The 23,961-nt window shown below is 36.9% G+C and overlaps 1 protein-coding gene across 3 annotated transcripts in view; it reads right to left on the minus strand.

Annotated features, from left to right (window-relative positions):
• Positions 1-23,961, minus strand: part of LOC110057154 (plexin-A4-like) — a 160,904-nt gene that overhangs the window by 62,823 nt on the left and 74,120 nt on the right. For all 3 annotated transcript variants that reach the window (XM_089272848.1, XM_089272846.1, XM_089272847.1), the window contains 6 exons: positions 23,722-23,915; positions 18,982-19,133; positions 18,327-18,429; positions 17,061-17,203; positions 12,660-12,845; positions 4,735-4,846 (listed from right to left, as the gene is read on the minus strand). In XM_089272848.1, the coding sequence (XP_089128974.1) occupies positions 4,735-4,846; positions 12,660-12,845; positions 17,061-17,203; positions 18,327-18,429; positions 18,982-19,133; positions 23,722-23,915 (890 nt within the window). The remainder of the gene's footprint in view (positions 1-4,734; positions 4,847-12,659; positions 12,846-17,060; positions 17,204-18,326; positions 18,430-18,981; positions 19,134-23,721; positions 23,916-23,961) is intronic.

The raw sequence follows: 23,961 nt of genomic DNA on the forward strand, positions 1-23,961 counted from the left end.
CATACCTAGATCTTTTTTTGCTGTGCAATTATTTTTGGTTTACATATAATACAGTGGGCTACCCTCGGGGAAATGGGAGGTGGCCGCTTAATAGAGGTTGGTGTACCTTGAATATTTTTTTACTATCGGGTTATAAATTTCTTAGTGAACATGATGGAGTCGATTCAAGACAATCATTATAGACGTCATCCTCGGAGACCCAGGGGCAGTTAGTGGGAGCAGGTAAAAGTCTAAACGGGTGAGAAAAAGTTTGGGCGAAGACCCGTTTAGACTTTCTCCTTGCCTCCACTAACTGCCCCTGGGTCTCCGAGAATGACGTCTATCATGATTGTCTTGAATTGACTCCATGTTTACTAAGAGATTTAGCTAAATTTATAACCCTAAAGTAAAAAAATATTCAAGGTAAACCAACCTCTATTAAGCGGCCAACCCCTATTAAGCAGGCACCTCCCATTTCCCCGAGGGTAGCCCACTGTATTATATGTAAACCAAAAATAATTGCACAGCGCGAAAAGACCTAGGTACGAGTTTAGCGTTACAGTATTACGCAGGGCATGTAGGTAGCGGTGGTCTGTTAAAAGATGACAAGACGGGCAATAGTTAACTATTCATTCTTTTCATTGCTTAATTTAATCTCTTCCTACTCAACAAGATTGTGTGCTCTCTGTGGTTCTAAGCCTTACGGAGCCTTCCATATTAGGATAGAAATTGTCCTACCCCTACCAACTAAAATGGGATGACAGTATTGTGTGACGCACAAACAAGGAACCGCTGCAAGCAAGGATTCAAGCAGCAATAGATCAAACGACAATCAAACGTAATATTTTGGTGCAGTGCAAAGCAAGCAACTATGTAAAAATCACCTAGCCGTTTTTGACTTAGATGCAGTGGTGATCATATGTGTCAAAAGAGAGTCATAGATTCATGGTATTCGACCATTAAATAAGTTGACAGTTGGCAATGTACATCAGACGTTGTGTAAACAAAAGCAAACTTCTGCTTTATGTGCGACGAATGGTGACAGAAACACGTCAAATCGGCTTTTGGACCTGCCTTTTACAGGAAATAAGGTTAGAACATTTTGAAATTATCAGCTGTGTCTATTTCAACTTAATATAGCTCAAGACATGTGGTGCGTGCTAAAATTTATGTCTAGCCCGTAAGTTGAAATTTGACGACGGATGGTCAAACATCTGCATTTTTAATGTACTTTGAAAAGCTCTCGCATTGCTCACAATCATTTACCCAAAGAAATGTTTACAGGAATCTGTAGACCATCCTTCTGCGATTCAACCACCAGAAGCTTAATCCATTTGAAGGTTTCACACAGGGTGAAAATCAATTATTTTTACGAAGTACTTTTGAGTGAATGAAATACATGTCTTCGAAATTTAATTATTTTGCACCCAAAAAGACAACGCAGCATTCCCTAAAATCAACCCAGTACACATTTAAACATTGCACAAAAATATTTGCGTGTTTTAAAGAAGGAAGAATGATGTGGTTTTGCATGCGAGGCTCTCAAACTTGTTCAATAAAATTGTGCGTCAAATGATGATTTTAACGGAATTTGGTAATTTGCATATTTCTTTGAAAAGGGTATTTTGCCAAAAAAATTACCCAGTAGTTTTTGTCGTGCCGTAACCTATCTACCAGAAAAATATGAGCGAAATCGAATTTTCGACCCTTGCTGAGTTATTTTCCACATTTATGGACAGGGACTCTTAAAAGGCTGTAAAGGTTGTTGAAAAAAGCCCAATAAAAACAGACAACAAATCTGCATAATGCTTGCCACAATTTTCCAGTCCTTTCCAAGGAAATTAAGCTATTTTAACTGTTATGAGGGTCTATTTGTGTGCTCTCATCTGTATCTTAGACTAATGGGGGTGAAATATAACAAATATATTAAGGTGGCTTGAAACAGTTTCCTGTACTTTCCAAGACTTAGATTTTGTCGGGTCATTATAACCACTCTATATCGACTGATGCCTAAATCATGGTACATTGTATCAAAAAACTGCCCAATTATTGGTGAACATGTTGCTGTGAATGTTTTGGCACAATAGGTTACCGTAGCAACAATATGACCCTTGACAAAACACCCTTAATTTTAGCTTTAAGCGCTTTCAAAAACGAGCTCGGTGACCCCCATTTTTTTGTTATGGCATTGTAATCAGCACAATAAGATGCAACTTTCTGCAAAGTTTAAGAAATTCTGTGAACAGGGTTCAGAGCCACCTTAACTTTTTGAAAATTTAAGGTGGCTCTAAACCCCCTTCACAGAATTTTTTAAAACTTTGCAAAAAGTTGCATCTTATCATGCTGATTACAATTTGATAATAAAAAAGGGGGTCACCAAGCTCGTTTTTGAGTTATAAGAGCTTAAAGCTAAACTTAAGGGTCATATTGTTGCTGTGGTAACCTGTTATATAAGAAGAATGACTGTAACTTGGTTACCAATGATTGGGAATTTATATGATACTACTATGGTAGCATCACTTGTTAAACAGTGGTAGTATTCATCCTTCAAAGTATAGCTGTTAGAAAAGTGCTGGAAACTGTTGCCAGCCTCCTTAAAAACAAACTGAATTTGCATGACAACCTGATTTTCAACAGGAGGAATCACTGCCATAAGCAAATCAGTTGGTAAGTAAATTAGTTCCCTCCTCTTAACCACTTCCATCAGCGACCATTAGCTATCTTCAACATCACATACTGTGCTGTGAACTACAACTTTAGGAGTACTCATTCACAAAAAGTAAATAAAAGGCAAAGAAAGGAGCAAAGGAGTGAGATTTGTTATCTTAAATACAAAGTGAAAAAAAGCAAATTTTTTGACTTGTGAATTGAAGGGGTGTTGACTAATATATCACGACTTTTATTAACCCCTTTATGTAGTATCCTTTGCAATTCACAACATCTAAGTCACAGTTATGTTATGTGTCCCTTCAAACAATAGACAACAATTTTACAACACAAAATTAATGAACCACCCTAATTCCCCAAACTATACTTGCAAACTTGTTCATTCTCTGATGCATTTTCGAGAACTTCTTCAAGCTAAGCCTGTGTGACAGTTGCATGCCTTAGCAATGTGACACCAACTAATACGAGTCTCGAAGTGTTTTCATATGAAAGCAATACGAAAACAACAACACACTCAAAATTTTTGGCAGTCCTCCAAACAAGTGAGAACAATTTGTCTACAAGGCTTGAAATTGTGACCGATACAATCGCATGCATTTGTGACTAAATGTTCAGGGCCTAAAACTTCCTCCTTTTCAGTCGCAATTTTGAAACTAGTTTGTGACTAAACTAGTGAAGGAATAAAAATTTCAATTGCTTTGTGTGTTTATTACTATGGAAACTGGAACACACGTGGGCAAATCCTACCTAATTTACCTTCAATAGTATGGACAATATTCACTTGTTCAGACACCATTTAAGTGGTTTCTTTATGAAAATGTATCGCTGGTGCATGGTAAAACAAACATGGCGGGTTGGCGTTCGATGCAAACAATTTTCTGAGAAGAAATTCATTAACTTTAAGGCCTCTAGAGCCCCATGTACAACCCAGATTTTATAGCTTTTCTTCTGTAAATAAACACGAACACATGTGTGATCGATGGATGCTTGTCTTGTATCTTGCTTTCCGCAGTAGTCAACAGTGTCGTCAGTTGGTTTGTGCTTTCACATTCTTGACTGTCCTCTCTAGAAAGCCCCCAATGCCCTTGGAATTCCAATCATAAGTACCACCATGCTTTTGGACTTCCAGTACAAAGAACCCCCCCACTGCACCCAGAATTCCAAAAAGCCACCCGTGGCATAGGTGTGGATATTTTCTGGAATCACCCAATATCAGTTTCCATCAATTTCACCTCTGGCTCACTATTAAGCACAGTGTTTGGCTTATATTGAGCTTATGCTTTGTTCTGTCTGTTATTTCTAATTTACTGTCAATGAACTCTGACTGAAAGCAAACAATAAATTAAAGTTTCCTGTTTTAGTACAACAAGCATACCTACGTAATATCTAATATGATATATGCGCCCACACTATTTACTCATGCTCTGATTTCTAACATTTTATTTCCTGGTGAGCAGGAATAACACAAAAACTTAACAGATGAGTGACTGGCCACTCATTTGCATAATCTGCAGAATACCAACAACTCGCAACTTGCTATTGCAATTCACAAGTTAAAAACTGAGTAAAAAATATGGGAAAAGATGAACAACCAATTCAACCAAAATTTATTATTATCATCACTATCATTATCATTATCATTATTATCATCATTATCATTATCATTATCATTATCATTATCATTGTTATAATTTAAGCAAGATTTAACATGTGAATTTCAAGATACTGGAACACGATTAGCAACAGTGTTTCACAGAAAAGCAAATAGTAAATGTCTGCATGTACATGTAGACTAAGCTGTAATGTCCATGATGCCCCATGGGAGAATGTCTACACAGGGTACTGGCATTGAAGTTTGAAGTTTGAAGGAATGGGCATATAAATTCTGGCACTGAACACTTGAAGCAAGCTTGTATTGTGACACGTTTGAAGTTCTTTTCTTCCTTACAAACAAGGTTCCAAGTACAGAAAAGACATTTACAAAAATTATGCATGTTATCAATATGCCAGCCACTGAAAGCAAAACTGTGCACTGTGTTTCTCAAGGAGTACTGTTTAAGTGTTATCTCAAGTGTTATTGGCTCTTACCTGAACTGCCGATGTAATAGAGGTACCATTTTGTGAGGGATAAATAAAAAACATTCTTGGTTTCTGGATGGTATCCAAATTGGTGCCAGTGATGCGTAACTGAAGGCCCCCTCTAAAAGTAAAACAAATTTATCAAGTTTACACCAAATATTGTTATACGACAAAAAAGTAGACCATTTGGGGACAAAGGTGTCTCAGAGCCCTAATGCAACATTGTGGAGACATTACTATGTTGAAAATCTATTTAACAATTGGACTATGAGCTTGAGATTTCTATGAAGTGATAGTAAATGTTGATGAGGCTGAAGACCGAATCAATTATTACCTCATAGAAATCAAGGGCTAACTGTTTGAGTAGAATTCTTACCAAGATTAATTTCCTTCCAAGATTTCCAAACATTTCTCAACTTAGTATTATACTTTATACTTAAGCAAAACAGTGCAGATTGAATTGTTTTCTAAAACTTGCATTTGTGCATTCACTTATCGATTAACTGAAAAATTTTGAGGTTTTAATAGGCTGTGTAAGAATGGATGGGGCAAATTTCAGAACTTCACTGATTGGCCTGATTTTTCTGTGAAAGTCAACCATTATATCCAATGTACAAATATCACATTTATTTGGGTCACTTCATTTTTTTAATTTTTCTGGCTAATTTGCCTTGGGAGATGCTCAGATTTAGCTATAAATGTTGGATGCTGCCAAAACAAAGTTTTTTATTCTAACAAGCTGAATGTTTTACATGCAAATGTTTAACCTTTTGTTGATATTTTAAAGGTTTAACAATTACACTCTGTTAAAGTTTGGTGGAGTTATGAATTTTTTAAAATACCTCCTGCCAAACTCTAGAATGTACAAAGTATGACATTCCTATGGTTAAAAGCTATTTTCTCAAATGTGGGACCTGATCTGGGATCGAGTCTATGATAGCTCAAAAGAACATCAACGTAAAAACCTATAGTATGAAATTTGTGAGCACTCTCCACTGCGGGCTTTACAGAGCTCCATGAATTTGCCAAATATTCACTATTTTGATGGTAACTATAAGCTATAACCAATATACATGTATATGAGCCGTAAACGCTTGGAAATAAAATAATCCACCACTACAGGTCAAATTGTGGACTTTAAATAAGATTTTCCTCGGTTTAGCCGTCGTTTCGAGAAAAGTCTACCTTCATTTGGTTTATTAAATGGTATAAACGAGGAATATTTGTGACCCTCCATACGAAAACACGTCTTATCTACAGAAGCATTTTCTAGGGGCTTTGAGGGCGCTCTGAAATCCTTTCAAAACCCAGTTTCAGAGGGTTTTAAACCCTTTGGAAACCCTTTGGAAACCCTTTTGAAACCCTTAGGAAACCCTTTTGAAATGCTTTGAAACCCTTTGGAAACTGTTTTGAAACCCTTTTAAAATGCTTTGGAAACCCTTTTGAAACGCTTTGAAACCCTTTGGAAACCCTTTTGATACCCTTTTAAAATGCCTTGAAACCCTTTTGAAACGCCCTGAAACGTGGAAACACTTTGGAAACCCCTTAGAAATGTTTTGAATACTCTGAAAACCCGCTTTGAAAATGTTGGGGGAAAAAATTATTCTTCTAGTTTGCATTCACTATCACATGCTGGCGAATGCATGACAGCACTGCATGTTATAAATTTTTTGTTTTGTTTTGCAGAAATGTTATTTTGCCATATGATTCGGTACTGGTTTATTTATTTCTGTGGAAAGATCAAAAGATAAAATGCACGTGAAACTTCTCCTAAGTTTAGTGGCCAAAATTTCGGACATTTGCGAATGTAAGCGTGAATAGGTTATTGTTTACATGAGAGATCAATGACATTTGCATATTTGTGTGAGATGCGACCTTTTCTTTTGAATGTTTTGTTTGCTACTGCATAATTCTACGTACGTTTTGTCTAAACTAATTCTCAAGCTTTCCAAAGAATTTGAAATTATGCTTTCCACTTAAATAGTTTGCTCAATACAAAACTTTTGCTTTCTTGAGAGTAAATATGGAACACGTCGGCTTTCGATCCCGCCATTGAACTATTGAGACACTAATTTATTAAAGGCATTGTTAGTTCAGTTTGAATGGTTTTCTGTCCTTCTTTTGAGTAATTTTTGCTGTCCGTGTAAAATTATCATGAACAGGCCAACAATCTGCTAGTGATATATGTGAATGAGTGTTTTATTGCTCTGACGGGCAACACACGTTGCGTTACAATCACAAAAAGAAGATCACGATTTATGGGAATTATAATCACTTATTATTCAACTGCAGCAAATACCATCCAAACAACAGTACAAAATATACAGTGATATTGTACAGTTATTTGTACAGTAGAAACCTGTTTGCCATATACAGGTCAGCATGCACACGCAAAACTGTCACACTCTCCCTCTTTCAGTGATAGCGGAGCTCCGGCGGCCCAAAGGGCCGCCAAGCGGAGCCCCATACTCATATAGGAGAGAAAAGGAAACCCATGAGTTGATTTTCTCATGGTCATCATGGCTAGCGGTATTGCTCGTGGGCGCGTACGCACGACGACGACGACGACGACGACGACGACGACGGAGTCGCGCAACATGGCCGCCAAACTCCAAATAATAGGTTGACAGAGACATGCAGTCTTGGTTTACCGTGTACTTCTTTGATATTGGACATCCATGTTATGATCAATTGACACCTGTCAAAACAAGGTGTCCGCTGACCAGTATCACATGACCATATCGCGGACTCAAGTTTACAGCTTATCGAGGTCACGTGTTTTTTGAAGTTGACCGCTGACCAAGTGCTGGTTTTCGATTGGATCGCGGGCTCATCTCAGGTTAACTTGTTGAAAACAGGGCAGGATTGTTCAGAAGCCGGTTAACGCTAACCAAGGATTAAAAGTTAACCGAATTATAACTTTTTTTTCTATACAAATGTTTTTTGGCTGCTTTGTTTTGTGTATATAGTGATTATTAAAACTCAAAACAGAAGACCAAACAATATACAGAAAACCGTGCCGCAAAGCTAAAAAAGCTGAAATCAAAATTCTACCTTCTCCTGGGTTATTTGGCTCTGAACAACGCGGCCCAGGAGCTACGCTTTTAGGCTGGCCTAAAACTATATATTAAATTTATTGGCTACAGCAGTTGGATAATAAATCTCTTATTAGATGTTTTGTTGTGTAGTATCACTTTATATGTTTACTCGTTGTTTGTATTACTACGCGCTCGTCAAAACACGGCACAACTCGTAAAAATATACAGTGATACTACACACCAAAACATCTAATAAGATATATGTATATCATGTTCAAGGAGTCTCATTACAGCGCATTTGAAAGGTTTAGGTCTCATTTGCACATTTAGCAAAGCAACGCTGTTGTATAAATTCCCTTTTCAACTAGTCAAAACTGAAACAAACAGATAATTAATCCGATGGCATTACATGTTTACCGTGTTGTCGAGTCCAACACGTGATGAAATTCATGTCACTCATTTTCCTGGTTGTGGAAATTAAACTGGGCTGCTTATTGGAAATGAGCTTCTCTAACGGGATAGGGTGCTGTTCCGTCCCCTTCTTCTTTGCGTTTTTTGCCACCCGATCCCTACACCTTCCCCGTTTATGGCTGCAACCCAGGCTATATTTGTTAGTGTACTTAGACAATCCACTATTATGTCACTGTGTACCGTTGTCACAGTGTTGCGCCTTTTTTGACGAAAAATCTGTTCAGTTGTGAAAGACCTTTGGAAGGAAGGGAGCTTTTTATACATCAATGAAGGTCTTTGGTTTATTATGTCATGCTACATAGAATCTCTGGCTACCAATTTAATCTGAGTAGTTCTAAGAATAACATGTAGTAAATATTAATGTGCTATAAATTAGGAGAAGTTTTCAAGGGAAGGGTGAACCCACAATGTATATTTATTTATTTTTTTTAACCATGAGAGCATGAGATAAAAGAGAGGGGATATTCACTGGTTAAATTTCCAGGCCAGAAGGGGTTGGCAGGAGAGAGGCCGAGTCTTACAAAGAATGATACACATTTGACCTGGAAATTATCAGATGATATTGTTATACAGTCAAACCTGTATTAAGTGGACCCCATATTAAGCGGACACCCTCTATTAAGCGGACAGCAGTGTAAGTCCCATTTTTCTTTTCCCAAATTCACTGTAAAAAATACCTGTATTCAACAGGCACCTCTATTAAGCAGACGAGGACACCTTAAACTTGACTTTTATGGTCATTTCTATTGTTAGAAACCTGTATCAAACAGACACTGCAAAAAGAATGCCTGATTTTTTTGTCTATGTTTTAGCAGATTGGTCATTAAAGTTTGCCAACAAACTGAGCTCTCACAGAAATGCAATGTGTTATTATTTGGTTTTGTTTTTACGGAACTCTTGTTCTTGTTGATTTTGTAAACCTTCACATGATTCGTCGATCAATGTAGATATGGTTACTGTATACTTAAATCGTGTGAAGTCAGACACTCGTCATTGTTTAAGGAGAGTTACTGACCATTCATGAGAATGCTACCTGACCCTTTCAAGGTCTTTTAATACTGACAGATCTTAATGACCCTTTTAAGACGAATTCTGAGGGAACTTGTTTTCACCAGACACCCTGTATTAAGTGGACACTTGCAAGGGTCCCGAGGGTGTCCACCTAATACAGGTTCAACTGTAGTTTTGTGTTTTGATTGTCATGGTAGGGTTTTGAGTGAGATGTTGTTAGCTGCCTCCGTTTTCCTCTTTACGTTGCACTGAAGTTGATAAGATCTTTTAAAGATACCAGATGCTGAAAGCACAAAGCTGAGAGGCATGAATTGACCCTTGTTGACCTTATTAAAGCACTTAACCTTGTCACCACTATTAAACACTTTTCATAGGCAAGCTTTCTTAACTCAATTTAAAACACAACATTGTGCAATCACAATTGGAGTGATTTGAGAAATTTTAATTAGAAAATAGTGTTTTAGTTGTTTGGAGTAGTATTCTTATCTTTAACTTAAAAATTTCCCTACAATATCTGTTTTGATAGATTATGACTAGCGTTTTACCTCAAAATTTGTTGAAACAAACATGCAAGTTATTCTGGAAGCCACTCACAAGTAATTTTAGATAGTGTTTACATTTAGAACGTTTACATTTAGTTGGGGTGCGTGTCCATTTCATGCATGCTCTAATTCACAGAATATGATGATCGGATCAATGACATCAAAAATTGTAGGGTTTAGATTTCCCTTCACATCACTCATTTGCCTTATAAGTAATGGAGTATACACATTGCAGCACATCATTTGTGTCAACCAAAACATCACCTCATTTCACATTTTTTGTTGTAATAACTTGTTTCAATTTTGGCATAAGAATTAACCTCTTGGCTCCGAGAATTGTAGCAAATTTTCCACAATATGACATCAGTGCCCGTAATTTGTGCCACACGAATCATATTCCAGAACTGATCCTTAAAACGCGATAAGGCATTCTTTGCATTCACGAAATGGTTATGAAAGCCTATCTTTGACCGGTATTGTTCAACCGTGATTTGCGTACTAACTTTTGATCTTGAAAAAGCAACAACAGGGTGACTGTAAACACTGTTCACGTATCAGTATTTCTAACAATGCAAGTACAAGGCAAGTGCAAGGCAGTCTTTTTGTTTCTGAGAGTTTCTGCCAAGTGATCTCTGACAATCCCTGACAATATGTCTCACTTACAAGTGCTGCCTACATTAATATGTTCAAGCCGATGTTTGCAAAAGTAAAATGACTCCTTTTGCTCTATAGGGCAACCTGTGCCAAACATTCAGGCCAATAAATGTTAGCTTGCGAAAGCGTACTAGCCCCTATGCAACCTGCACTAACCACAAGCCAAGTCTTGATACGGTTGGTTTGTGTGAGCAAAATAACTCCCGTTAAGGTCACCTGAAGGGATAATGAAAGAAAGCTATCAATAAACAATACAACTGCAATCAACATTTTCAAAGCCCACATGAAATTAGGAAGCTGGATTTTCAATAAATGAAAACAGACATGCAATTAAGCACAAGCTTAAATACAAAATTACAAAGGATACGAGAGATTTTCGATACATGCAAACAGATAATTTACCTCAAAGCAAGCTATAAAAGAGAAAAACCTACCTTGGCAACTGAAAGCTGGGAAACCGTTAAATGGTACACAAAAGCAAAGCGGCCAACATGAAGGAGGCAGAAAGTCCACTTGCACAAGCCACCTAGCACCCAATCTTCTCATCTAACGGATCTAAACTAGTGCTCAGTCATCTTAGTAGAATTCCTTTCAATCATGTGACTCTTGTAAACAGACAAATTTCTGCTGCTAACTTTGTGTGATCTCTGCACACACAAAAATTGAATGAGATATTTAAAACGCTTTTCACTTTCATTAGAAGATTTTGTCCGTAAATTTCAAAGTCCTAATTGTTGGGCAATCTATGAAGCTTACATTTTCAACAAGGTTTACTGTTTCATGGTTTTGGCGCTACCAGATCCGCAGAATTTGGTTTGCAAAACTGTCAGATTTCCTTATACCTGTCAGATAGCTCTTCCTTTCTAAATCCAGGCCTGCTGGATTAATGATAGGAGGAAGTGTACAAGGCGGAAGTTTTGTCGGATCTCTGAGCAAATCAAACTCCACTTCTTCAGAATCAACACAGCGCTTACAGAAGACTCGCCCAGGCTAGTCGTTACTGAAGCGGAAGTGATGATACCCCTTCACGCCTGGGAGTTTTTTGAAGTACTTATCAAAAATAGCTGGCCCAGTTGTATGTGGGAAGAGAACCGAGCCATCATGGAGTCCGCAGAGTTGTGAAATATTCACACCCATTACACTTGAGTTGCCAATTGTATGAGCCAACTCAAACAGGTCTGAAATGAAAGTCTTGCGGACTGCCTGCTTAGCCAAGCCAAAGCACCAGTCAAGAAAAACTTAGTGTGGCCGGCAACCAGGAAAGAATACAGGATGCTCCAGTGCAAACCAACTATTGAAACAATTTCTATGTGCACATCAGATTTTTTCCACACTGGCATTTTGAATTTTGAAACAAAATTCTTTCCAGTAGTAACCCCAGCGAAAATAAACCCATGCAAAACATTTTGAACTAAAAGTAAGTCCAGCAGCATAAATTTTGGGGTATTACACAAATTCTCGAGAAGAGAAAGTTTTGGACAAAAGAGCCAACCGGGTTCATCTTAATTCAATCTAAGTGAAATGAACAACCGAAGCTTTGAAATCAAACATTGCCTTACCACACTGTGGGAAATGAAAAAAGCTCACAGACTTTGAAAAAGCTTTTACAGAGAGGCTGAAAGATTGTTCCCTTCAGGTAAGGAACAATTATTTGCCCTAGAAAAGATATTTTAAGGTAGCAGTTTGATGTAGTATTCAGTCGTCCCATCACTACACAAACTCACCCAGCTACAGTAATTTGCGCAGTTGTGCAAGAGCCTCTTAAAGGTATCTCTGTCAACCTTGCCTTTACATCTATATCTTGGTTACTACCACCAGGCTGTGTTTTCTTTACGATAGTAATGTAACACTTGCTGGATCCTGTACCAAAAATTGGTGCCATATAGGTGTATGTGACTACTACTTATAAGGGAAAAAATGTGAAAAGAAGAACTGCCCCACATATACAGTTAGGTGTGATTTTATTCCTTTGTTTTAAGTAAGTGCAATTAATAGTCCATAATATACATGTACATGTAGCTTCTACATGTGACACAACAAAATCCAAAACAAAACGAAAATAAAACAATAAAGCCTTATTAACTTAGATAATAAAGGCAGTTTCAAGTGACTTAACTAAAAACATACTTTGTGAGCTCAATAGAAGGAAGTGACTGTATGTCACCTAGCATCAGACAAAAACATGACTGTTCGTAAAGTTGTCAATGTAAAAACTTACCTGAAAAATACTTCATTTGGTTCAATTGAAGTGACTGTAGGATCAGGTGTGAATGTGAAAATTCCCCTGGGGCCAGTTGGTGTAAAACCATCAAACGATATTGTGACACCTGTACTTGCACTTATCATTCTTTTTCTTCTTCCAGGAGTTTGGCTAATCACACATGGTACACTGGTATTTGTTACCCTGTGAAAAATACACCTGGGTAATTCTTTGTGATATCATGGATAAGAAATGGTTAAGGGTTAAGTCTGCATATGAGCCTAGTGGCCCATCAGGCCAGAGCTTATCCCAGTCCCAATAGCATGAAGCAACTAGGAGTATTTCTGCTCCACCTTGGATGGGATGCTAGTCTATCACTGGGTTGCCCCCAGCATTAAATTCGTTGGCACCCATTTAAACACCTGAGAGGAGAGAGGTGCTATGAGAGCAAGGTGTCTTGCCCAAGAACACAACACAATGTCCCTGGCCAGGACTCGAACCCGGACCACTCGCTTTGGACTTGAGCCCACTAACCATGAGGCCACTGTGTCTCCCTTTATACCATGGATACCATGGATCAAACTAGAGCGTACTCAGCATTAGTCATTTTGTGTGATCATTTGCATTACAATGTAATCTAACATTTGTATGCGAGGCAATTGCTGGCAATTTTGTAGTTTTTGCCCACAGTTGCATCGCATCCCCATTGGATTACATTGTAATTGAAATAACAAAGTATACTATGAAAAAGGCTATTGAAAAGCTCACAGCAAAACATCCCCTTGATTTTTTATCATTTCTGCCAGCACACAAAAATGACTGAATTTCAACTTGCGGCTAAGGAAGATTTTTGCTCCTTTGCGCTCAATTTCTGAAAAACAAAGTAAGCAAAAATGTACGTACTTACATTCATTATTTTAACACTTATATGCTGAGTACTGTGTGGAAATTAAAGAAAACATATGGCACTTACTCTGTGATAGCATGTGAAAAAGCACAAGACTGTGGTGGGTAATGTTATGAGCACTGTTAGCATTACTCATTAAGGTTGGCACACACAAGGGAACAAGTCACCAGGATTATATCACTTCATGTAGCTCTTGTGACAAGTCCCTTGCAGTGTTTACAAGCTGGGAGTAATTGCACAGGAACATAGCAAACACTAGGGGCAAAAGGAATCACTTCTTCACTCTGCAGCTTTCTCAAATTGTAACTGAAATTATTTGATTACAAATGGAGCATTGAAATTAATCAGCACAGTGAAACTGTAGATTGTTAAGCTACATTGACTGCTTTTGACTGTTTTTTTTGTTCTTGATTTCCAAATAACAGAGTTTTCAATTTTTGACAGGTGAACTTCTACCAGAATTCTTGTGATAGTGACACTCCAAGCTCCTACTTAAAAATCAACATTGTCTTCCTGAGCTCAGCCTTTAAGGTGGCCGAGCACAGTGCCTATGCCTAATTCACCATTTCTTTTAAACTATTTATGCTTTGGCCCCAGTTTTTTGCAAGAGTCAAGGTTAACCTCAGAAGGGTTTATTCTCGCATTTTGGCTAAGGCGTGTGCTGTTGCCATGGCAACAGGACTGGTTAAAAACAAAGCTCAAAAAATGGTTTTTATTTATTTAAAAAAAATCCAGTCATTAGATTTTTTCATCATTTGCCTACTACGAATTGACATTAAATCCCTTCTGTCAACACTGTTCTAATAAAATTTTGTCATCGACGCTTTTCGTAATTCGCCATAAATCGTTTTCACCGCATGATCTGTATTATTAAAAATTCCCTATGTCAAAATTCAGTTTTTTGGTAAAGATAGTTCACGTGGTATCTGAACTATTTTTTTTGCCAAATTTCTTGAAATTCTAACAACTGGATCATTAGAAATCCGCAAGTTTCTGCAAAAGCAATCAGTCTCAATTTTTGAGTTATTTTTTTGAAAAGATACCTCTTAGTCGGCGCGTCGGGTATGTTATGGACGGGACAATGGACAAGTGAGTGAGAGATGTATGTATGTCACAACAATCAGATTGGATCTACTATAAACAGCCAATCAAATTTCGTGTTGTAAAGGTAAATGGTATGTGAGAAGATTTGATCCCAATACAGTTCAGAACGGCATATTTATTCTTCTATAAAAGAGGAGGAAGTATTCATATATTGGGTTTACTTTGACATTTTCTGTGGGTTAGGATGAGGATTTTAGTTATGAAGGAGATGAGCCTTGAGGTTTGAAACAGTTCGTGAGTTAGTAGTATGCAAATGGCATGAGATATTTTCGTTTTTAGTTACAAAGGTAACTTGATAATAAAGTGTATTATCGTTTGTCTCACGATGTAGTCACTTGAGATGTAGATCGCGATGTTTCGAATGCTTACTGCTAGTCTTCTTCAGGCGATAAGGTCGACTGATTGCACGGTATCATTTATGTCACAAAGGTCGGCTGTGATTGGTGCATTTCAATCCTCCTATTGTTCCATTGTTCCAGCGAACTTGATACTTTTGTTTTTCACAAGGAGTAAATTCAATTAGAGGTCATGAATTGACGCTTCTAGTTCTTAGGACATGTTTTAGAGGAGACGAGACTATTTAGATTTGAAAGAGTTTTAACGTTTACAATAGTAAGAGTAGATAACGATTGTTTTGTTCTTGTTACATGCAAATATAACGAGATATTTTTATTTTTTAGTTACAAAGGGTAATTTGACACTCTTGTTTTTCACAAGGGAGTAAATTCAATTAGAGCTGACGAATCGTCACCACTCTTTCCCACGAGATGTTTGCTATCTTTAGTTACAAATGGTAACTTAACACTTTCGTTTTTATATGGGAGTAAATTCAATTAGAGCTGACAAGTTATCGGCTATTGTTTCCAGGATATTAAACAAAAAAGAAGCTTTCATTTCTGGACGGTTTTTACGTCTCTGTAGTAACAGTTTAATAGTTTTATTTGATGACATTCATTTCAGTCCGATATTTTATAGGTAAAAAGTATGAAAACTGCTCAAATGTTCTTTGAAGACTGCGTGGCACCAAGTTAAAGTGCAATTTAATTCAATCAGACTTTCAACGTGTCAGAGAGGTTTTTTTTCTCTTTCTTTCTATTTTCAGTGAAGTAGTGTTGTGTTGTGTTGTGTAAAAAGGGTAAACTTACAACTCGTATAAAATGAAAAAAGGTCTCTTATTTAACTTGAGTATTTTTGAGCAAAAATTCCTCTTGGAGGTTGGAAGGGCTATGTGATCAGTGAGTGAGGGAGTTATGCATGCGTGTGTGTATCACACCAATCACAGTGTGGGTTGTATTAAAGAATGAATCAAATTGCCTGTTAGAAAATAAGACAGTATCTACATTAATCTGGAGACGTGTCAGATTACTGTAGTTTGTCCAGTCAAACATTTTATGGCTTACTATTTAGCTATCTTACTATGACCAATGTAACATCGCATGTACATCATAAATTCCCAGTTTCTTTCTTGCTATACATCCAAACCAAAAAAACTTGTCAAATTAACCAAATCATAACTGTAAACAGCTCCATGAATGCTCCTATCTCCGACACTTCACAAAAAAAAAATAATAACTCTTGCATGCCTTGCATGGGTATGTTTTGAGCAACTGCACATGCGCTGCGTTTAACTGGGTTCTTTTGGTAACAAAGAAAAAGCTAAGAATTGCTGGGTTCTTTGCATCATTAGCTTTTCTAACATATCTTTGTAATAAAAGACTAAAGCCATCAATACACTCCGTTCAATAATAAAGAAAAATAGCACAGATAGTGCGGGTGTTGAGTAAATAAAATGATCGCTCTATTGACAGTGTGTTTGTTGTTGCAATCCTTGTGCACGTGCTGAATTGCATCAGCAAAAGCACGCGCAAAACCTGTGTTTGGCAACCATAAGTTGCAAACTTGAAAAAGGGCTCATAAGGACTTATGTGATCTTATCAGGTGGATCTGTCATTGATTTTAAATTGCTCACAGGGACTTGTCCCAAGAACAGTTCACACAAAGGATTTTGATGGACTAGTCACAGGGACTTGTCCCTTCGATTCAAACCAGTTTGAATTCTAAATTGTTGGGCACATGAAGGGACTTGTCCCTTTGTGTGTGCTAACCTTTAACCAAGAAACAGAACTGATTCACTTGTCTACATAATTATAACAAAGCAGCTTTAAGGCGCTTGAGATGAAAATCGCCAGAAAATCTTGGTGATATTTGTCTTGTTGCGATTAAAATATGGTTTTCAATTGTGCCCATATAGTTCCTAAAGCAGGTGAAAAGAACGTTCAATTGTTTTAATTCTCTTCTCACAGTGATAATTAGTGACCTCTCACACAAAAACGTACACTAAAAGATATCTGTTAAATGGTCAAACCAAACGGCTAGCAAACGGCTAACGAACAAATCGCTATTTTTACCTGATCCTGTCAACAATACATGACCGTCCAGCAACTTGGGCTGTAATGTATCTTCCAGTGTCCATTTTAAGGCCTGTGATAGTTACTAATGTTCCTCCAGATTGAGGACCCTTCTTGGGGTAGAAATCCTGTGGCTCTGGGTTCTGTAAATGAAGTGGCAATAAAAATATCAAACAATAATTATAGTGATCAGGGTTCAAAAGTTTTATCACTTTGTTACAAACTTTCAACTACCTTAAAATAATTGTTGAACAAAAGAATTTCATATTTTGGGCAGAAGGGGATATTGGAATGGGGTCAAGTTTTCTCTGGGAGCATTATTCTCAGGATAAAGGTTAAAGGCACTATAACATTTCCTCAAAAAATAGGAAAGACTTCAAACGTTGAAGATTATTCTCTATAATCTTAGTCTGTGAGGTCCTTGCAATATAACTTATACATATACTACACACTGTACAGTGCACAATTTAATACCAGGTCAAATGAAAAAAATAGAAAGGACGGTCAAAATGAAGTTGAGATTTATCACTTACAAAAGTCCTTTGGCAAATACATGCACATAAACCTCTATTAAGGATGTTCGCACGCAAATTTTCCAACATTGATTTTTTCAGGAGACTTTTACCACTGTAAGATGATGAGTTCGTTACGTCAGATATGTAAAAAAAAAGGGGAGGTCACCGACTTCGTTTTGGAGAGAACATGCCTGGAAGAACACCCTATATCTAAAAAAATCGGGCTTTGTTAGCGAATAAGGCCACAGTTTCTGTAAGACCAAAAATATTGCAATTAGATCTTTGAAGTGAAATGGCCTCTGCCAATATTGTTTAAATGGACCTATTAAGTGAATTTAGTCAACTGGCAAGGTTCCTTAAAGAACAAGTTCGCATTTAGTGACCATAGTTTAACACGCCTTGCAGGTACAAGATGGCAGGATTTGATGTCTTGTGGACAGAAATCTTGAATTTTTCTTTAACTTCCCACATTGATTTTTTGTTCATTTTTGGACAATGTGGAGATAATTGTAAATAAAATCTGTTTCTGGAAAGAAAAGTAGGGGTCACCAAATGTCCAAAATCGTGAAATCCAGACAGAGCTATAGCAATGGCCATTTGACCTATCATTGTTCACTTTATTACTTAGCGTGTGCACTCGATGCATGACGTGGCATGTGAATTTGCGTGTGCAGCAAGGATGTGCAGAAACAATTAGTGCGAACATCCTTAATTGTCTTTGACCTGTTATAAGTTCAGGTAACAGACCAACCTGGTAAAAAAACAGCTGTTTTGATTCTCCTTTGATTTTACTGACTGTTACCGTAACAGTGCCAGACTGAGGGCGACCACTGCTTGATGTATTACAGAAGATACTGTGTAACATACATGGTACAAAAAAAAACAAGCATTGTAAGCTGCTTTCTTGTAAACAATTCCAAAAGGAATGTTCGTCATCATGGATGGTAGATTGGATGATTAAGCATAATATTCTATGCATAACCATCTTAACTTTAACCAAGCGTTAAGGTCTATAGTAGAAGCCACTACAAAATAGACTAAAATTCTTGTGATAGTGTGTTAGTTTTTCTGAATCTCTCATAAATCTCCTAAGAAGCTTTCATTTCCAAAAGCAAAAAGTCTGATTTCTCTAAACAGTTATTGGACATGAAAGATTTTCCTCCTTAATTCAATTCCCACTGGCAGTTGTCAATTCCTGACACCTACATGCTTATGATTAATAGTGCACACTTTTATTGGCTTTTCCCTTGGATGTCATGTAAAAGAGAAAAAGACTGTCCAGGAATAGCTTGAGAGAGGTTAAAATACACAGACAAATATCAGTGCATTTTAATTTTTGTGCACAGGGCAGATCAGTTAGAATAAGTTGTTGATTTAACACTGGAAAGCTTCAATGGAAAACTTACCTCCTAGAGGGTTGATATTTGCTTTGGTCAGGATGGCATTTAAAGTCTGACACAAAAACAGAGTCTCTAATATCACCAAAGCTTTTTCCCAGATCAGATCCATGAATCTCAATCTCTGTTCCCCCAGCCACTGGACCAGCTAATGGCCATACCTTTAGACATGTTATAAATTAAGGAAGCAGCAGTTTTTAGCATTCCTGAGTACTTGAATTGACAACACAACTTTTTGTCAGTTGACATGACAATTATGGCATTAAACAAATTCTTAATCAATGCTGAACAAGGTAAAATGTACAACTTTCTTGGTATTACAAGTTACCATACATGTAGCTTTGAGTGACTAGTGATATGCATGTCAAGGGTCAACTTTTCACAAAGTTTAAAAAAACTGTGCAGGAGGGTTCAGAACCACCTTAAATTTTTAAATTTCTCAAGTGGCTTTCACCCTCTCCCAAAATTATTTTTACACTTGGCAAAAGGTTGCATTTTAACAAGTTAATTGTAAGTCGGTAATAAAACATGAGGGACCCCAAATTGTTTCTGAGTTATGAGCTCTTAAAGCTAAAATTTTGTGCTTTTAATGATCTATACTGCTGCTGTCATGGTAACATATTTTGCGTCTTGAAATAATTAATACTTGTTTATCAACAACAGAGCTTTCATTTGATGCCATGAAATGTAGCACTAACTGAAATACTGTGCTATCATTGATTCATTACGGTGGCTCAGAACAGTTTCCAGCACTTAGACTTTGACGGGTTGTTGTAACCACTCTTTATCACTTGATGCTACAATCATGGTATCAAAAAACTGCCCAATCATTGGTGAACACGTTATCATTTTCGTAACACAATAGGTTACCATACCAACAGTATGACCTGCTAAAAACACCCTTAATTACAGCGTAGGGGCTTATAATTAAGAAACGGCACGGTAAATTTTTTCTATATTAAGTGCAAGTAGTGAAAAATGCTGGAACCTGCTGTGAGCCGCTTTAAACAAAGAAACAACATCTGGACATTACAGCAAAATCTGTAATAGTTTTATACTGCAAATTATTAAAAACTGGATAATTGGATGATACAGTTCAAGAGTTTTCATTGGCTTAGCCATCATGGCATGTATGAGCAAAATTATACCATGCTCTACAAATATTGTACAGTATTGTGCAAAAGTAATGCAAGAAAAATACCCAAATTTGTTCTTTGTTCCTGTGATTTTTCGATGAAAGTTCGCTCAAAAGTTTGACTGAAATTTCGCGGTCTGTTGAGCAATAATTTGTTATAACAAAGGATGATATTTCTTTGAATTTTTGATAAGTTAACGAAAAATCACGAGCACTAACGATAATTCACCAGCCTATACATGAAATTTTGCAAGGCGTTTAACTGCAGTGCACCAGCGTTCGCGCAATTTTCGCAACTTTTTGTGACTGATCGATATAGTGACAAAAAACTGTCATGTAACTTACACAAGATAAATTTGGATTCATGTATTTGTTTGTAAATTCATGCTGGAGAACAGGGTATGCAGTCATCAATCACCATATAAAAGGATAACATACAGTCACATGCCTAAAATTTGCGAAAGATTATTAACAAATAAAATGTATGTATGTATGTATATAAATAAATAAATAATAAATAAATAAATAAACAAATTATTTTAACAAATAAAATGTATGTATGTATGTATGTTTTCAAGCAGGTTCGTTCTCCTGAGTTCAGTTTCATATACAGAGAATTAGAATGTACCTACCGTAATATGAAGACAGTGAGCTCAGTTTCTTCCACTAACAAAACAAAAACATCTCCAGTTCTGAGTATTAAGCCGCTAAAGCAAACAGCAAACAGCCACAAACTACTTGAGGAACTTTCAATCAAAACACACCTTTCTTTAGCTGGATACACAATGCGTTTCAATCGACAATTCCTGTGTTTTGCAAAGTGGCAGCAATACATACCATTCACCAATACAGCCGAAACTTCATAAACAATGGTTATTGAAGCCTCCTTTGAACATAAAAGTTTTTAGGTTCTTTACTTTTATAGAAAACTAGAATTGCAGCTGCTGTTTATTCAATCCCAGCCCCCTCGTAGTTATTTGTTATAAAAATACTGGGTGTACTTTGCTCCATTTTCATTGCCTATGTAGTATTCTTTGGGACTCTAAAACTTACAAGGAAAAACAATTCTGGAAGACCTCCTTCACAGTGGTGCAACCACGATTTGTTTCTAAAATTTATTATGAGTTTGCCTTGCTGGTGGTAAGACCTTCGCGTGGCGGACGAACTCTTGGTAATTCCATGTTTTGCCAACTCCTTCTGGATCTAGCAGCTTTTTATCTCGCCGTTTTTGCACATCTGCTGATCTATGAATGCTTTTGCATCTGTAGACAGCTTTACTGGTCTTCTCGAACATGGTATATCTGCCACAGAACATCAATTCGTAGCTTAAATTCTTCATTAGTCTTTCATTCGTAGTGCAAGATTCCTGGTCACGAACGGTTGCTATGGCAGCAAACAATGCAAGGCCTTGCAGAGACTGGGGTTGGCGTGAAAAATCGTGTGGTTCTACACGCTGTAAAAATGGCGTTTTGGCAAGTGTAGTCAGTGATTCATTTCAAGTCTTGTATTTATCAGAACTGTAAGTAAGTAAGTAAGTAAGTAAGACTATTTTACGAGGGTAACATTTGACAGTAATAAAACTGATAACCTAATGGCCCTCAAAAATTAAAATTTGAAAAAGAAAGAAATAGTAACAATCATAACAATATTAAAAATAATTAAAATGAAATAATTAAGCCTACATACATCGTAAAATATTTATAAAATGTGATTATTTATAAATTTTTAAAAAAATTTACAGGAATAATTTGCTAAGAATTTAATTATCTAAAATTATTTTAAAAAGGGAGCACTTAAAATTTTTTACACTGGTACTCTGTTTGATGTCCACACTTAATTTGTTCCATTCTTTTGTGGCTCGCACAGTAAACGCTCGACCCCCTTCAGTACTTCTCTTAAATCACAGGCACATTAAGTTTATATTACAAAAAAACGGGTTGATCTACTATGAGTGTCAGAGTTTCTGATAAGTAAATCATTTATATATTCTGGGGTATTGCCATTCAGCCTTTTGTAGGTTAGAGCGCATCGATTTATATATGATTCAGCATAAAAGGGAACTTTAAGGTGTTAAATAAGCCGACAGAAGGTGCTGTTCTTTCGGCATTGAGGATAATTCTAGCTGCACGTTTTTGAAGACGCAGGACTTTCAAAAGATTTTCTTTACTGCAAGAAGTCCAAACCATGCTACCATAAAGCATTTCAGGTTTAATGATCGTAGAGTAGTACATGTCTCATTGATTGCGTTTCAAATAAGGACTTATGTGACGAAGGAGTCCAATACATTTCGCCAACTTTTTGCATAACTCCTCAATCTTGCGATTAAATGAAAGATCCTGATCTAACGTTACCCCAAGAAGTTTGAAATCAGTAACATGTTCAATATTACTTCCATTCAAGTTAATATCTATTGAGGTAGAGGCGACAAGGTTCCGCAAACGTTTGCCTGTTACCAGCATGGACTTCGTTTTCTGAGAGTTAATAAACATTTTGTTTCGTGCCGACCACTCATCTAAACGTTTGAGATCTTGATTGAGAGCCTGTGTCAGATGAGGAACATTCTTCCAGCTAGAGCATTTTGATAGAGTTGTATCATCAGCATAAACATCCAGTGTTGAATCACGTATACTTAAAGGGATGTCATTTACAAACAATAGGAAGAGAATGGGTCCTAAGATTGATCCTTGAGGCACTCCTTGTAACAACTGCTTACTGGTAGAACAGCAACCATTTATATGCGCATATTGTTTTCTTCCAGTGAGATATGACCCAAACCACTTTAATGATAAATCATTGGCCCCATAAATAGATAGCTTAAGGGAACCCACTTTAAGGTGTATTGGGTGGTGTTTTGGGGTTTTGCATTAAGTCAGTAATTGAGTGTTCCAAATGAAATAACCCAGGTGAGTTTCATAGCTAACAGTTCGTGGAGTTGTTATGGTATTTCGGCAGACTTAAATGGCTTCTTTTGCGCTCGATCTTCAGAGAGGTCATTCATGTATTTCACTCATAGCTTTTAGCCTATCGATGAATGGAAGATCGTAAGAAGACTTGCAGCGCATTTTTGGGAACAATGAGTTATTGTTCGAAAAATTGTGGAGAATTTTCGGAAGGAGTGAATTATCACTCGAAAATGCGCAACGAATTATCACGCACAGCAAATTATCATTCGAAAATTCACGCAGCCCAGAACAATAGGCATCACAAAAATGTGGGAAAATTTCCTCAAAATATCATTTCAAGTGAAATTTCTTTGAAAAGCCAAGAAAAGCCAGGAATTTTGTCGAAATTTGTTTGCACTACTTTTGAACAATACTGTAAGTGTACAGGCATGCAATTTTTGTTGTTTTTTGTTTTTTTTCATTTTCACCTTAATGTTACTTCAGTTTTCTATACTTTAGGGGCATTTTAGTAATTATTCAACTTGCGCTTGTTGAATATGAATGTTGATTATAGCCAACCCATTGGCTATCTATCATTGCATATACACACTCATGAAATAATTGTTTTCTTAAAAGTGCTCCTTAAATAAAAAAAAAAAACTAATAAAATGACTGGTTAAGTTATTCTAAGTGAACTTGTAGTTAGTTGTAACATTTGGACAGTGTCAATACCTTGGTTATATTAGGTATGGTCAGGCAGCGTGATGTGTATGGAATCCAGGCCCCTACATCACTACATGCTTCTTGCACTAAACACTTTGGTACACCGACTTTGCACCAGCCACATTTAAGATTTGTGTCAGCTTCTACATCAATATGACAGCTGCTACAGTCTGTTCTTGATATCCAGCACTTGTATAGATACACTGAATGAACAGAACATGTAATTATCATTAAATCGGAACACATCAT

The sequence above is a fragment of the Orbicella faveolata genome, unplaced genomic scaffold (assembly GCF_042242905.1).
Source record: "Orbicella faveolata isolate gen_17 unplaced genomic scaffold, um_ofav_v1 contig_35, whole genome shotgun sequence".
In the NCBI taxonomy this organism is placed as follows: Eukaryota; Metazoa; Cnidaria; class Anthozoa; order Scleractinia; family Merulinidae; genus Orbicella; species Orbicella faveolata.